This window comes from Aphis gossypii, chromosome 2, assembly GCF_020184175.1.
Source record: "Aphis gossypii isolate Hap1 chromosome 2, ASM2018417v2, whole genome shotgun sequence".
Lineage (NCBI taxonomy): Eukaryota > Metazoa > Arthropoda > Insecta > Hemiptera > Aphididae > Aphis > Aphis gossypii.
In genome coordinates, this window is record NC_065531.1 from 62994009 (window position 1) to 63010334 (window position 16326).

Below are 16326 nucleotides of genomic sequence, written 5' to 3' on the forward strand. Positions count from 1 at the left end.
GTGCAAACTATTACCTATATTGCATTGATGAAAGTATTTTAAGTTAACTATTGCATACGTATAACATTTTATTTGAAAACTGATAATATTAATGTAGCTTATGAACTTAAATAAAATGTGAATTTATAGAATTTCAATTTGTGTAAAACTTACAATATAGCTACTAATTGATTAAATTAGGTCTATACAGTAAGATTTCTAAGGTACTACTTTGTTTTTATTTATTCATATAGGCCATAGGTAAAATAAAATAAAACTTTCAACTATCTTATTTTAAATTAAATAATGTTCTATGTTTTATTTAACATTCTGCAGAATTTATTCTACATGCATCTAAAAGACTAATTTGCTTCAGTAGAAATGTTGGATATCTTTTTAAAAAATAAATTTTAGATTATAAAAGATTTTAGTTCATGTAGAATATTTCCATTACACTTATTTCTAATCAGATAATTTACTAATTTAAGCAATTTAACTAATATAGGACATATATAGCAATTTAATACAAGATAAACTGCTACATTCTAACAAAATAATATAAAATCATGACCAATGGATTTTTATTTTAATCTATAAAATTTAAAATTTAAAAAAATTTAATTTAATTTTTAATTTTTAAATTTTAAATTTATTTTTATTTTTTTGACCGGTTCGTGCTGTAATCATCAAGTATTGACTGTGAAATGAATAATAAATAACTTTTTTTTTTGCCCCTATAATATTATCAATTTTTATTATTATTTATTTTGAAATTTCTTACATATATTTATGAATTGTGATTACCTATCTATTTTATAAACTAGATTACTGATCAATGGTAGTTGTAGCTGACAATAGATCATGTGCTACACAATTCAGTATACTCATAGCTACAATATCCATAATGTATGATCTAACTGATCTAAATTCTAAATAGCTGTGTAGCTAACACTCTGATACAACTCATTGAACAATTTCTATTGGCTGGCTGTTATCATTGATTATAGATGCCATAAATCATTCAAATACAGTTTTTATTCGTACTTACAATACGGTTTACTCATCTAATTTATTAGATTTTTTAGCATTTATTAAAATTATTCTTAAGTTTTCTGAAATATAATTTCTGTAACAAATATATATTATATTGAAAAGGAAGTACTTACATTTTGTTAGGTATACATTCAAGTACTATATTATAATACTGTTTTAATGTTATGAGCTAAAGAATTATATAGTGTAATTATAGCCGAAGTGTTTAAATTTAAAAAAAGGCGGTTAATGTTTGCACGATTAATGGCTGCTATCACACCAGTAAGTTCGGCCCCGAGATAACAGGCAGATTTATTATCATGGAATAAACGCATAAATCGGGACCCAACGAAAATTTAAACAACCATAATACCATAATACAACCATGGTGAATTGGTGGGAAGACAATTTAGACAAGTGTGGCGAGTGCACACTGCACAGTGCACGTACTACGTTGCTCGTAGCTCGTATGTACGTTGAACGTTGTCGTCGTCGTCGTCGTTGTCATTGCATCATTCGAATCGTCGGTGATAATCGTCGCCGCCGTGATTCTTCATCGAAATTTCGAAAGAGATTATATTAATATTATAATACATTTATTGTTATTGCTTATTATTATTTACGTATTTAGTTTTTACACACATTTGTGCGTAGGAAATCCATAAAAATTTTATTATTAATGTAATGTAAATATGTAAATAGTCAATTCAAATAAATTACAGCCTGCAGCGAACAAGTAACGATGACGCGGCGGCGTGCATACAATAATTTTATAATAATTATCACTGTCGTCGACGTCGTCGTTAAGTGATCTCTCGTTATCTTTTCTTCTTTCGTCGTATGCTGACTGACATTCCGCGTTACGGCCGTTATTATAACGCTTGTGACGCAGTAAATTTGTCCTAGAATTCTGGTCTCTAACGACGTCAGACAATCTGCAACCGTGTTGGACCAATTCCAGGTAATTAATGTTTATAATTTTGTATCATACATTCATTTCGTCTACTGGTTGTAGGAAACCAGGGCTCAACCACCTCTTAATGATGCCCGTTTGACACGTTGTATTTGGTGTACCACATATTATTAGTTACTTGGTCTGTGGTGGGTTTTTTCCATATCAGCGTGTGTACTATTACGTAATTCGGCATATAGGCGTAGTTAGGTGCCGTTAAAACGATATGACCGCAGATCTTACGTTAGGTTTTTTTTATTCGTCGAAATTATAGTGTTGTTCTGCACTTAATTAGCAAAAAACGATATTTTATATTTTTATGTTGTATTGCATTTCAGTCGTGCATGTTCGTCTTTTGTTACCATGGTTACACCAATGTTGATTTAATGAAAACATGATTATTAGGTGCACGAAATACATTGTCAGATAAACGTTTATTACTATGGGTTTCTTTTAATTTGTATGTACATTATTTTTATACTATTTTATGTGAGTACTCTATGAGTTTCATTTTAATATTGCGATTTCGAATGCATCTGTATTTGATGCATATATCTACCTAGTAGTATGAGTGGTGTATATATCATCAAATTATAACTCTTATACCATTACAATACTAAGACATTTAGTCTGTCTTAATTTAATTAACAGATATTTCTTCTACAAATTACTGTTAAGTAGATAGTAGGTAAGTATCAAGATTTTCAAGAAGAAAAATTTCATATGAGTTGATATGGAGTTGTTGAGTACTGACTGTTATCAAAGTCTGATTATGATAATATGACTTGTTAAGTTTTATTGGTATACCATACATGTTAATTTTTGAATGCTCAGCATTGAACCAATATAATATAACAATGAATTTCTTCCTTAAAAGTCATGCTTGTTTCATGATATTAGATACTAATGTTTCAGGTAATTTTTTTACCATTTTATCAATGGTGCTTTTATTTAGAGGCTATAAAGTTCTGTTAAATTTTTGTGCATATGGAAACATACTTTGTGAAATATATTTTATATGAAAAACGCTTGTTACAGTAGTTACAAAATTATTTCTAATATATTATGTAAAAGACTCATTATAAAATTTAACATTTTAGTTAATTTTATTATATATTATATTATTTATTGATATACATGTTTAAAGTGTTACTTTCTTAATCTATTTAAACTGAGTTATCAAGAATTGCATATTATGATTATTTAATACGTACATTTTTTTTACAAAACAGCTATAATGTAATTGTCAGCCACTATTAAATTGAACATTCTATATAATTTAACAATTTTTAACATTAAATCAAGTACCTACTTAAATTTTTCAGGTCCATATTGATCAAGACTGAATTAATATTTATGAATGTTGAAACAAATTTAGTCATGGCAATTAAGTACAACCTTGTTAGAGTTGTATTTCATGTCAAGAAACCAAATCAATTCTTTTTAATCTAGTCCATTTAAATACTTTACAAATATCAATATAAATAATCCATCTACATAGTTATGTGATTGTAAGTATTTAAATAAACATTATAATTTATACTGAAGTTAAATAGTTTTTATTATGTTTACTTATACAGTATAAAAAATGCCCAGAAGACCATTGACAGATGAACAACGAGAACAATCCAGAAAACGTCGCCTAGAACGTGACCGTGAACGACAACGAAAAAGACGGTTAGATCCAGAATTGAGAGCTATTGAGCGAGGAAAAAACACGATTGCTAAAAGAATATCTAGATCTAAAGGCCTTTATAATGATAATATTGATAAATTATATTCAGAAGCTAATATCGATTGTAGTAAAATGACATTGTAAGATAAAAATTAAGTTGATTATTGTTTTAACATTTAAAATTGTAATATTTTATTTTTAGGTTAGATAATGTGAATATTGTGGATTTAGAAGATCTGAACCGTATAAAAAAAGAAAGAGATAAAGAAAGACAACGTCAAAGAAGAATGGATCCTGAATTCCGTGCTAAAGAACGTGCAAGAAATAGAGTATTAAAAAGGATTGCTCGACAAAAAAGTTATTATACTCTGGAGGTATAATATTTTGGTCTTGTAATATCAGTAGTCAGAAAAATATTGATAATCTATAACTTTAACAGGTCACAATGTAGGTAAAACTTATTTTGGTAAAATTTAAATACATATTCTTAATTTCTCTAATCGTTCATTTCTAACTGTAGGTTTCAATATTTTAAATTGTCACTTTAGTACCTTAAAAAGACCATGTATTGTCTTATCTAGCAAAAGTACAACATAGCAAATTTGAGTTAAAAGTTTTATAAAGCCTAACACATTTTATTCAATGTGGTAACCAAAGGGTTAAAGCAAGATTAGTAAATAAAAAATAATTTATAAATGCTCATTAATTGCTTAAATGTAAAGTACATAGTATTTATCTTTAGTTATTCATAAAAAAACAGATTATGTTCTTACTTTTATTGGCCATTTTCATCAATCAAAATATTAAATTGGAATTGTTATACTTTGCTATGTAGTACTGTTATACGATGGTGACAACACATGTTCTGTGGATATGGCTTTGTCTTAAAGGAACACTATACCTATTTTATTTAATGAATAATTCTTATAACTCTAATTCAACATAGATACTTAGTAATTATATATTCAGAAGAGTAATTTTTGATTATTTGTGCATTATGAACCTGCCATAATTTAAAATCGTTGCTTAAAATGTATTTTCCTACAAATCACCATGCAACTAACACTTATCTTTTGATACATTACTATAACACTTGAATTTTCTTTATTTACTTCATCTTTTGCTCCCTACTATGAAGTTGGTTACGCTTGTTTTACACTTCTATTGGAGTTAGTTTCACCCACTCACTTTTAATAATACTTCTTACTATTGTGTTATTTTCTATTCTGTGCACATCTATCTTGGTCTCCCTTTTCTTCTTACTCATTCTACATTAATTTTGTAGTTATTCTCAGCTTATGAGTTTTATCTCCTTATAACTAATCTTAAATTAAAACTCCATAATTTTGTTTACAATTGGTGCCACTAACATGTATATTGAATGATTCTTTTAACCAAAAACACATCATGTTCAAAATGTTTCTGTAAATATTTTTACTGGTGATTTACATTCCACATAGTTGCATGACAATAAATACTTTTAATTTAATTTAATTAATTTTTTTTTATAACTTATCATTAACAAAACATTATTTTATTTATATTTAACCTCAGTATGTATTTAGTGGCAGTATTTATTTGTTGATTGCAAATAAAATTGGGAAAGTTGCATGATGGTTAGATAAATTTAAGCGATCGATTTTTACTAGTGCATGATCATAATATGGATATCAAAATTGAATTTTTACTATTTTGTTCTATTAACTTAAGACGTAATGTAAATTAATCTATGATAAAACCATTGAAACCTATTGTTTATAATATTATATGTGTTTATACATTGGTTTTTTCAATATTTTAATTGCAAAGCAAGTTATGAGTTCATAAAATATCATAATTTAAAAGTGCTTATAATTTGCTTCAAATAAAAAAAAAAAAAAAAAAAAACATGAAAGCATTTTTACAAACACCACAGATTATGTTATTATTTATAAAATCAATAATATATAGTATATACATAATTATTAAACTAATTTAATATAAAAGTCACATCAATGACCACTATTAATACAGTACATTATTTGATATATCAGTATATCACTAAGAAAAAATACATTGAAGTACTGATAAGTTTAATTTTATAAAATAATCACAGAATTCGTTTCTGTTGTATTGTTGGTTTTGGGTGTTAGTTATTATTTAGTTTTTATTTATTTTTACAGTTTATCAATGTAGTACATGTGATAAATGTGAATTTGATGATTCAATGATTTTTTAAGGAAAATTATTTTTAACAAAAAGAGACAGGTTAATTAGCCTCTTATTTTAAAGGATAGTACCTATGTTATATTAATACTTAATTAATTTAAATTCATACAATGATTTATTTATTTATTTTACAAAAAATAAGCTTAATATTGTAAGTATACAGTAGTGCAGTATCAATTTGTTTTTTAAAAGTTATAAATGATAAATAATATTTACAAAATAAATACTAATAATGGGAAATAAGACCATGCTCTTTTTTAGCTGCTTTTTTTTTGGAATTATAAATTTTGTAAAGCCCAAACTTTTTGAAAGCTAGTAAAGGAGCTAGGTTGAGTTTTAATTATAATTGCTAAAGAAATTTTATTTTTTATCATCCAGGATATTCACTTAAAGTTAAAAGAAAAAAGTATATCAATTTATTTTGAATTAATCAATATATATTCATAGGTAGTAAATTGTGAATGCTGTGGAGAACCAATAGAAAGTGACCATGTATGTTTCTCCAACATATTATCAGTCGAACTCCACGAAATTGATGTTACCAATAGTACCATAAAAAAGTCATGAATGGTACTATGAATGATTGCTAACATTATTTTTATTTTTTTTCAACATTTTAAGTTTTATTTTCCACTCAATTTTTTTTTTTTTTTTTAATTTCTTCAAACATTTAATTTTAAAATTAAAACTTGAAATTACTGTTTTATTTTGTTTTAATAATTATTTAATATGTATTATACAAGTATGTGTGTATTGAGTTTAAATGAAACTATGTGATATCACACCAAAGACTTAAATATTATTTTTCAGATAATTAATTATATCTGTATATGTTTTGTTATAAATAGATTAACTTATAACAGCTTAAATGTTTTTGTTAACATTATGCCACTTTATTACTGTTAACTATTAAACAATTATTGTAACTAGATATTTGGACGTTAATAACTTAAAATTACATTTATTATTGTTTAAATTAATTATTCTTTAACAGTTAAACATGTTGACTGCATTCTGGCGTCTATTGACATCCTTAAGATCATTCAATGCCATTTGGTGTCAAGTATTCATTTGAGAAGTGTTGCTGAACTTTGTTTAATAATTAATTAGTGCAGATAATAAATAGATATTTTAAAATATGTATTCATATGCCATTCACTAGCAATACCATTTATTACAAGACTAGTTTCTATTTATTGAATTGAATTTATTATTTGTGTCTTTTGGAGCAGTGACGTAATTTGGTAATGTTTGTGTTTAGGGGAAGTAGGAAAGGGACAAAGAATGAAATTTTTTATATTTTACCTATTACTTCACAAAAATAATTCATGTGTGCCATAAGCATCTCTCAACATAACCTTTGTGATATACTGATATGTATAAATAAGAACACATATAAAAAAATAATAATGTATGTACATATAGAAAAAAATAAATAGCTGCATTATATTTAAATAATCACTTATAATTAATATAATTCTATATTATACATATGGTATTGCTTATGAGTTATGACTATGAGTATCGTTGCTCTGTAATAAAATAGTACTGAACCATTCAGTGGTTTATTTTTGTACCGCAATACATCATAATATAATATATTTGTTGTATTGTGTTATTACAAAGTAGTATTATTTTAGTTGTATGTACAATTAGCTTAGAGGATTTGGGGTTTTCTTTATGACATACATCAAATATACTATAGTACCATTAAATAAGTACTCGTGGTATGCCAGTCTTTAAAAAATAGTCATGAGATATGATGGAGGAATTAGAGGATACACATTCAAATCCCCTCCCCTCATAATTATACTACTGCACTGGAATGAGAATCACTTAAAGACCTACAGTCAATGTGTTGGTCAAAAGTAAAAGAATGCCCATGGATATATTCCTAATTTAAGAAAAATTAAGGAAATTAAAAATAGGAATTACAGTTTATTTTATAAATTTTACAACAATAATTTTTTATTTTTATTAAATAATTTATTTAAAAAACTTAAGAGTTTTTAATATTGCATCATAACTTAAATTTTAATGTCCAAATTCTAGATAACATGGCTATTTCAAAATGTTTATAAATATTGTTTGTTATGTATAATTTAATTTTTTTTTTTTTTTTTTTTTTTTTTTTTTTAATACACCCGCGGCAACTTAGGCCATTGGGGATGGATTAGGTTTTTTAATCGGTTATTACTGTAAGGTTGGGAACGGTAGGGAGAAACACGTGTGTGTGTTGTGGCAGAATTTCTAATGGGGCACCCGTAGGTTTCTGCCATGCCCCGGGGTGGGGGATGGCGGCACTTATTCTCCGGACACCGTGACTTGCCCGAAGAAAAATGCCACCCGGTGACCGCGGATCGAACCAGCGACCGGCTGCGCCGCAACCGACGCCTTAGACCACACGGCCACCTCGTCCCCCAATTTAATTTTTATTATCTTACATTTTCAATTGAGACATCAATTATTACATTAATAATATTCTCTCACCTTTTATACATTTTTTTTTTTGCTCAATTGTTTTTCCACTTTTTGTGGATTAATATTAAGATTTATTTCTAACTATTTTGATCTCAATTTTATTTTTATTTTATTTTTACTGTATAAATTATTTTTTATTTATTTTTGTTATGGCATAATTACATAATATTATTTAATATCATACAAAATACCGTCCCATACTTATTACTTTTTTTTGTGGTATAAATTTACTTTGTTGTAATTGTTTTAAACAGTGTTGTGGCCAATACTGAAAGTTTTCAGTTTAATTAGAAAAACAATCATGTTAGCTTATAGTTTTTATACCACAACTACACTTAATGTTTATTATTTAAGCAAAAATTGCAAAAAAAAATTTAATCTACTAAAATATTATAATCTATAAACATAAAGAATTGACAATTATTGTACTCACCATGTGTAAAATTAATATGTTTTATGATAATCCATTTACTGATTTATTAATTAATTAAAATAATTCAGTATTTTTGCTCTAATTCTAGAACAAAACATTTAAACATGTATTTTGATTTTTTATCAATAGTTTTCTAAATCTAAGGTAGATTTTTATTTAATAAAACATCATTAACTTTTGATTTTTAAATAATATTATAAATTATTATAGTTGCCATTAAAATGAAAAATAATTATTTATTTATTAAAACTATTTATAAGTTTTGACAAAATAGTTAAACATAATTTTATCTATTATTATATTATTTTATTTAACATTTTGTAAATTAAGTTTTCCGCAATTTAAATTATTACTTCCAAATCAAAACTTAATTTTATTTTAATGTATATAATTATCTGACGTTTTAAAAAAAACTATTTAAAATAATTTAATACATGTTTAAAAGAATTTTAAAAATGTAATACAATTCTATCAAGAAAAATAGTTTGACATATTTCTGTATAAAAGTGTATTTTACATTGTTAAATTTTAGAAAAAAGTTTTGGATGTACAATAAATGTTTTGTAATGTGAGTAGATAAAAGTTATTTATTAAAAATAATTTGGTTCTTATTTAATTTACAATAAATTCTAATTTCAAGTATTGTAATTGTAATTAATAATTATTTATTCTCGCATTGGGTAATATTTTTCTAGAAACATGAATAATATATGTGATTATTTGGCTCATGTTTCAGAAAAATATAATATAAGAATTTGATTAGTTTTTTAATATGAACAAAGATGTTTTTGAAAAAGGGAAACTGTTAATCCATCCTTAGTTAATAATTTAGATAACTCATAAAAGGAATTTTAGCTCTATTAAAAATTGAGTACAATATGAATTCAGAACTTATATTGTTTTTTTTTCAATTATCTATTAATTGCATTTATATTCATATACCTATATATATCTATTATAATATATCTAATATACCTATTATATATCAATATACCTAATAATAATCAATGAATAAAATGTGAAAATAGCATAATATAATTTACCAAATCACCATAATAATTAAATTTAGAATTAAATAACAATTAACCAGTTAGTAGCGGTTTTAAAAATTGTTTCTGGGGGCGGGAGTCCTTCAATTTTATCTTATAATATATTAAGAAATATATAAATTTATTCATAGAAATATAATATAAACACCAGATTTATCTATAAGTGTATGTGCGTAGGTATATAAAAATTGTAACAGCTAGTCAAAACCCTAATAATATAATAATACAGCTTAAACTCTTGACCTATGGGGGTCTGCCTCCCCCCTGTAACCAGTATAACTGCTACTACGTATACCAATTACAGAAATACTTGTTAAATTATAATCAATAAGTTTAAATTAAAATCTTGAGTTATGTAGAGCCCACTACAAAATAATAGGTCTAGCTCAGTGGTTCCCAATTAGCATTGAGCCACGGACTACTAGCTAAAACTTAAATTGTACAGGGACCTCTTATTTGTGATAACTTACTTTTCAATTTTGTTTAATTATAAAAATGAAAAAAAAATCAGTGTAGCTCTAGTGGAACATGATGTGAATTATATAATATATACAGTGTGATCATATATATATTATAATACATTTGGTTTTTTAATAATTCCACTATTCTGTTTTTAATTATCTTCAGTTAGACAAGACTGTACTAATTTATGATAATAAATCTAATACATGCAATTTCAGTATTGAATTGTGGAATACAATTTTTATTATCTACGTTGATCAGATATTAAACGACAGCTAGATAATTAATTGTTACTAATGTTTTACGGACATAGGACAAAAATGTATTGTCCATTTTTAGATAACCTTATGATCTTGATAAGATTTAAATACTAATAAACCACAAATAACCCTCATCCAATCATGCTGTTGACTAGGAGGTATGTGTGTACGTAATATTGCGTGTAAAATTATAATATCAATTACAAGTCGCTATCAAAAGGAATATCATAAATCGATTTTGTTTTTTACTGATTAGGAAGGGGGTATCAAAATATTACAAGTACTCAGTTGAAAAAAAGATGTTGGCTGTTCGACGTTTAAAAAACAGTTTTGGCATTTTTTGTGTCTCTATTGATTGGTCATTGCAGTTATTAATATACGTACACACGAGTGCACAGACGGCCGAGAGATCGTCTTATCGGGCACTGCTCTACAGGTAATAAACAATTAATGTATCTCTTTAATTAATATCACAACTAAAAAAAAATTACAAACCGGACACTAGGTAGGTAGTGCAAAATATAAATTTACAATTTTTAGTAACTTAGACTAATCAATCATCATTTTCTGCAAATTATTTAAAAATCCACTGCTATTTTTCTTTAAATACTTTGCATTACTATTCCTCATTCGAAGTCATTTTAAAATTTGATTTTGTAAAATAAATATTTAAGGTTTTATATTTTATCAATTTATTTCATTTTTGTTTAATATTTAACCCAATAATAACAAATGTAATGTGTTGTACATTTATAAGTCAAGACAACACATATTATTCGAGCATGCGGCACACGTGGACTGGTGTCCTCTTATGATAATATGATTGTTTTAAGTACAATAAATAGTAATTAGGCAATTGGTATTACTGATTTTTGAGTTACCTAGTTTTAATTTCATGTAGGTGTACGTTAATATAATAAATTTAATTAAAATAAAATATGTAAATCATATTATATATTATGTATGTATGATTAGTATATTAAAAATGCATTAATTTCGTAACTTTTGACGGGTCTGGTACTAAATACTATAGTAACGTGTCTCTCTCTAAGTACGCCAATGATGTTGAGTGATGCTTTATTAGGATTTTTAAAACGGATTGAATTCCTCAGGCTAGATTTATGATTTTTGATAATGTTCTCTTTAATACCTATTCAATTTTTGGGAAACATGAGGTAAAAAAAAAAAGTGGTAAATTGGATCTCTTGTTCACATTGTGCGGTGGGTTTAAATTTGTTTTCAGAGTACTCTTGCTTCTTTGTCAAACCCCTCAATGTTTTTAGTATTTACCTATTGTTGGAAAATAAATGCGACAGAATTCATAGAACGTGCTATAAGAAGTTGCCACTTTTGCTTATTATGCTGTCTTCTTCTTACAAATGTACAATTTATTTTTGTCAGTTTCAATTTTGTGCAATTATCTTAAATAATAATGGAGTAAATTGACCTATCATACATATTATTAAATTCAAAGATAAAAATAGTATCTATTAATCACATATACAGGTTTTTATGATATAATTTTTTAGCAAGATGATCATTTTTTAATTTTAATACTTGACACTCATATTTGTTACTCATAACAGTCATTACTTGCTTAAAAATTAAAATATCCTAATTAATAAAAATTCTTACCTTTAAGTTTGATAATAGATTAATAATATAGTTTACACTAAATTTACCCTATTGATACACATAATTGGAGCTGCTGAATACAAAATTGGTGTGTTGTATGTTTGTAGACGGAGACCCAAGACAACACACGTTAGTGCGACGTTCTCTTAAGAAATCTCCGATTTTGACTAATATTGGCTTAATGTCGAACTTTGGGTATATTATCTTCCTTATAGACATGGTTTAATTAATGCAATGAATGTGTATAAATAAAAACCAACACAAGACTTATCCTTGACATCGATGCCGTGGAGTCACTGCAGGTGAGTTAGTTGGCTTATATATATTATTACATACATACAACAATATTATTTATAGATAACTTATCTAGTATACCTTATATATTCGTAGTTAGTATATAGATACTATGATATAATATAAACTTATTATACATTATTTATTAAGTATACTACCGTATTGTAATCGAATTTGGTTGACTAGAGGTTAATAACTGAAAATCGCCGATATCTCGAACTTATTCGCTGGTTCTTAGAATTTCCTATTTAATCAATGTAACAATTATGTTTTACTCGAATATTTCGTGGATAACTCGAAGTACCAATTTCAATATTCCTAAAAGTTTTTCTGTAGTGGAGTGGGGAATGATTTACTTTCATTTTATGATTTATTACTTCAGTTCATTAATTGATACATATCATACTATACATAAATATTATTTACTTTATACAAATAGGAAAAAATATCTTATTTTTTAAATCAGTCACGCGTGCGCATGTAAACTACAATGAGCTTTAAAAGAACGCCACTCCCGCATATTATGTTGTCTCCGCCTTACAAGTGCGTAACATAACAAATTTACGTTTAGCTCCGTTAGTTTTAAAATTAGAGTAAATCGACCTATCATAAAACTTGATGGTAAGAACATAATCTGCGTTCGTTTTTTTGGTTTTTTACGATTATTCAGTTTTTAAGTGAGTTAAAAGCATTTTTAATTTACGTTGTATTATAATGTTATTATAGCTATACATAACTTGCTAAAAATTAAACTATCGTAAAAATCCAATATACTAATATACGTTCTTACCATACATTTTTATAACAGATCGATTTACTCTAATTTTAAAACTAACTGAGCTAAACGTGACCTGCTGAACGTAAATGTGTAATGTTACGCACTTGTAAGATGAAGACAACAAATATCTGTGTAGCTGCGTCCTTTTGATGTTTCCGCGTTTGGTATTTCGCAGCTGACAGTTGGAATACCAAGTTTTTATTTTTAATTACATTTAGAATTGGAAATATGAAAATACTAGACTTTGTTCTATTTATGTTTCCTGTAAATGAAACAATAGTTAAATAAAAATCGTATAATTTATCATTATAATAGGTACCTATATCTTTTAACAAAATTAATGGTACAAACTACAAATATTGTAAAATATATACTATTTTTTTTTTTGTAAATAATTATCTTTTATCATTTCATTTATTCGGTCTTAACCCACTAACCCCAAAGGAGCAATATATAGTCTTGAGAGTGATTATTTTCATTGACGTCACTTCTTTATAATTGCACCATTATTTCTAATAATTGTTATAAATAAATAGTGCCGAAAAAGGCTATTACTAATCAGTTTTATCCCTCCAACATGAATACGTATTTTTTAACAAGTCCACTAATTAATAATTAAATAATTCATATTGATTTTTCTACATAATTATAAGAAAATATGATATTGAAACTTTAGATGATAACATTTTTCTATTTATTCTCTTAATTCGAATATTTTCACAGATGTTTTGTTTTAAATGAATTTATAAATTATATTATGTACCTATTGTACCTCAGGAGATTTGGCCAGAATGCTTACATCCATTTCAGATTTAAAGCAAAGCGGTAAATGTGTTGATTTTAAAATGATGCATGTTTTTTATTGGTCTGTCATAGTGTCATCACTTTTCGGGGAAATCAAAATGCTTTGATTTTCAACTTTGGAAATGATTTTTGGCAGTAAGTTGGATCTAGTTTGTATTTTTAAGAGGAATGTTTAAAAGTAAAAATTCTCAATACTTTTCAAAATAATCAGGATAAACTAGTTTTCGATACAATTATTATTGTTGTTTTGTTTTAATTTAAAAACAAAAAACTATCAATACTAGAAATTCTCACCAAACTTATATTATGATTTCCTATACATTAAGTCGTAGAAAAAAGTGGAGTGTAGATCCATAGAAACTTAATACAAGGTTTTTTATAAGTTTTTAATCAATGTAAAAAAAAAATTGATCATAAAATCAAATTTTTATGAGCATTTGTAGTTCCAAATTTTCACTATTGTAGACCCATAATTACCCTCCTTTTTTCATATATATCTTTTGGAACATTTACTACAAAATCGTTTTACGATTTATATTTACGTACAATTTAACATAAGCTAGAAACATGACATAGCATTTTAAAATGTATAAAAATAAAATTCATTCCAAAATTTATATGTTTAAACTTTAATTAAAAAAACTGTATAAATTGCATTAAGAATTTAGTGGCGTTTATTATATAAATTATAGGGTGTCCTAGGTGGTTCAATGCTACGGGCCCTAGTCCTCAATCTCAAAATTGTTATTAACAAGATAAAAACATGCATTTAATTATAATAAATGGTATTTTTTCTATTAATTTCTGATTTCATATTTTTTAATTATTTTGTGTATTTTGATTACATTCTTTTATATTTTTTGTCAAATGACTTAATAATATTATTATTGTACTATTTATAAAGATGTTAATATTCCTTGATAAAGTTTTGAATCAATTTATTGACTTTACATTATAGATAATTAAACTAAATTTATCAATCTAAAATAGTGAAGTTATATTTTATTTACTTTAAAAATATTATGGGCTCTGGTAGATTTTTTGCCCCAAGCAGCCATGCTTCTAAAATTTTAGTTATCTATGCTGCTGTAAAAATAGTGGTATTGTTAGGTTTTGAATATCTTAAATATTTTATATTATTATATGAGCTAAGTATAATTATTGATTGCATTGGAATATCGGATAATAAATTAATCAAAACTTATATTTCTAATTTATATGTATGTATAGTTTCTGTTATACAACTACTGATTTTCTGCTAGGGAAATTTTTTCTGGACACGTAACTATAGGTAAATGATGCCTTGATAATAATATCATCGTAGTGTTATCAAAAGTTCTGGCTGCATACGAACCACGTCTTGCGTAGGTAGACATATTCATAATATTTCTGCTATAATAACAATTTGCTTGCTCGATTAAACGTACGAAAACGTACTTAAAAAAAAAAAATAACGCATACATTGACATATACATAAACACACGAAATACGTCATAATAATGTAATACACATAGCTAGATGAGCCACGTGGAAGTTGGGGTTACGCTTGAGGTCGTCGATATTGACGCAAATTACTTTTCTATGAATCATATTATTATACTATATGCGTACGGCCATCGTATTTAAAATCAATTAATAAAACGCCGTCAACGGTCAACAGAGGCGGACTGGGAATTATGCGGCCTAGTATTCTACAATTACAAACTAATGGTACTAATAGTATCCAATAATAAGTAATATTGTTAAACGTGCAGTGGCCGCTTGGGCCACAAATTGAATCGGCCCAGTTAGCTACAGCTCGTCAACCCTTTTTTAGGGCATCTATCCCTGGTGGTAGTACGATTGTAGCTCACAGATTTTTATGTAGCTTATGTTATCATTAGTTATTACGTTACAATAATAATAAGGGCCTGGGAATTTATTAAGATAAAAACCTCAAATAAGTAGGTATACATACTTAGGTACTGATTTTTATTAAAACGTGTAATAATTTTTAGATTCTGAGCGGAGCGAGGAATGTATTGGTTTTACAATGATGTTTATTTTTTTTTATTTTTTATTCTGTAAACACTTTTTCTCCCCCTAAACTTGCTCAAAAGTACAAGTGTAGCATATTTTCTGAAAGGTAATATTCTTGAGCTGGTACTTTAGAGAGGTCATTTTTGGATTTTCGAAACGGTACCTACTCGAAATAAAAGCGGTTAAAGGAGAAAAAACGTACAATACACGATTTTGTAATATTAAATAATTACGGACGACGTTTTCTACCAGAAATATTGCTTCA

At 26.3% G+C, this 16326-nt stretch overlaps 1 protein-coding gene across 3 annotated transcripts; it reads left to right on the top strand.

The window, feature by feature from the left end:
• The first annotated feature begins 1430 nt into the window (after window positions 1-1430).
• On the top strand, window positions 1431-8237 carry LOC114122963 (zinc finger CCCH domain-containing protein 13-like). Of its 3 annotated transcripts, none has more exons than XM_027985780.2 (5): window positions 1431-1972; window positions 3289-3474; window positions 3520-3778; window positions 3841-4012; window positions 6294-8237. In XM_027985780.2, the coding sequence occupies exons 3-5, from the start codon at window positions 3552-3554 to the stop codon at window positions 6411-6413; spliced, it is 519 nt and encodes a 172-aa protein (XP_027841581.1). In that variant the 5' UTR covers window positions 1431-1972; window positions 3289-3474; window positions 3520-3551; the 3' UTR covers window positions 6414-8237. The 3 variants fall into 3 exon arrangements, with proteins under 3 accessions (XP_027841581.1, XP_027841578.1, XP_027841579.1); XM_027985777.2 differs by having other exon boundaries at window positions 1432-1972; window positions 3544-3778; XM_027985778.2 differs by lacking the exon at window positions 1431-1972 and adding an exon at window positions 2728-2878 and having other exon boundaries at window positions 3544-3778.
• The last annotated feature ends 8089 nt before the right edge of the window (window positions 8238-16326 follow it).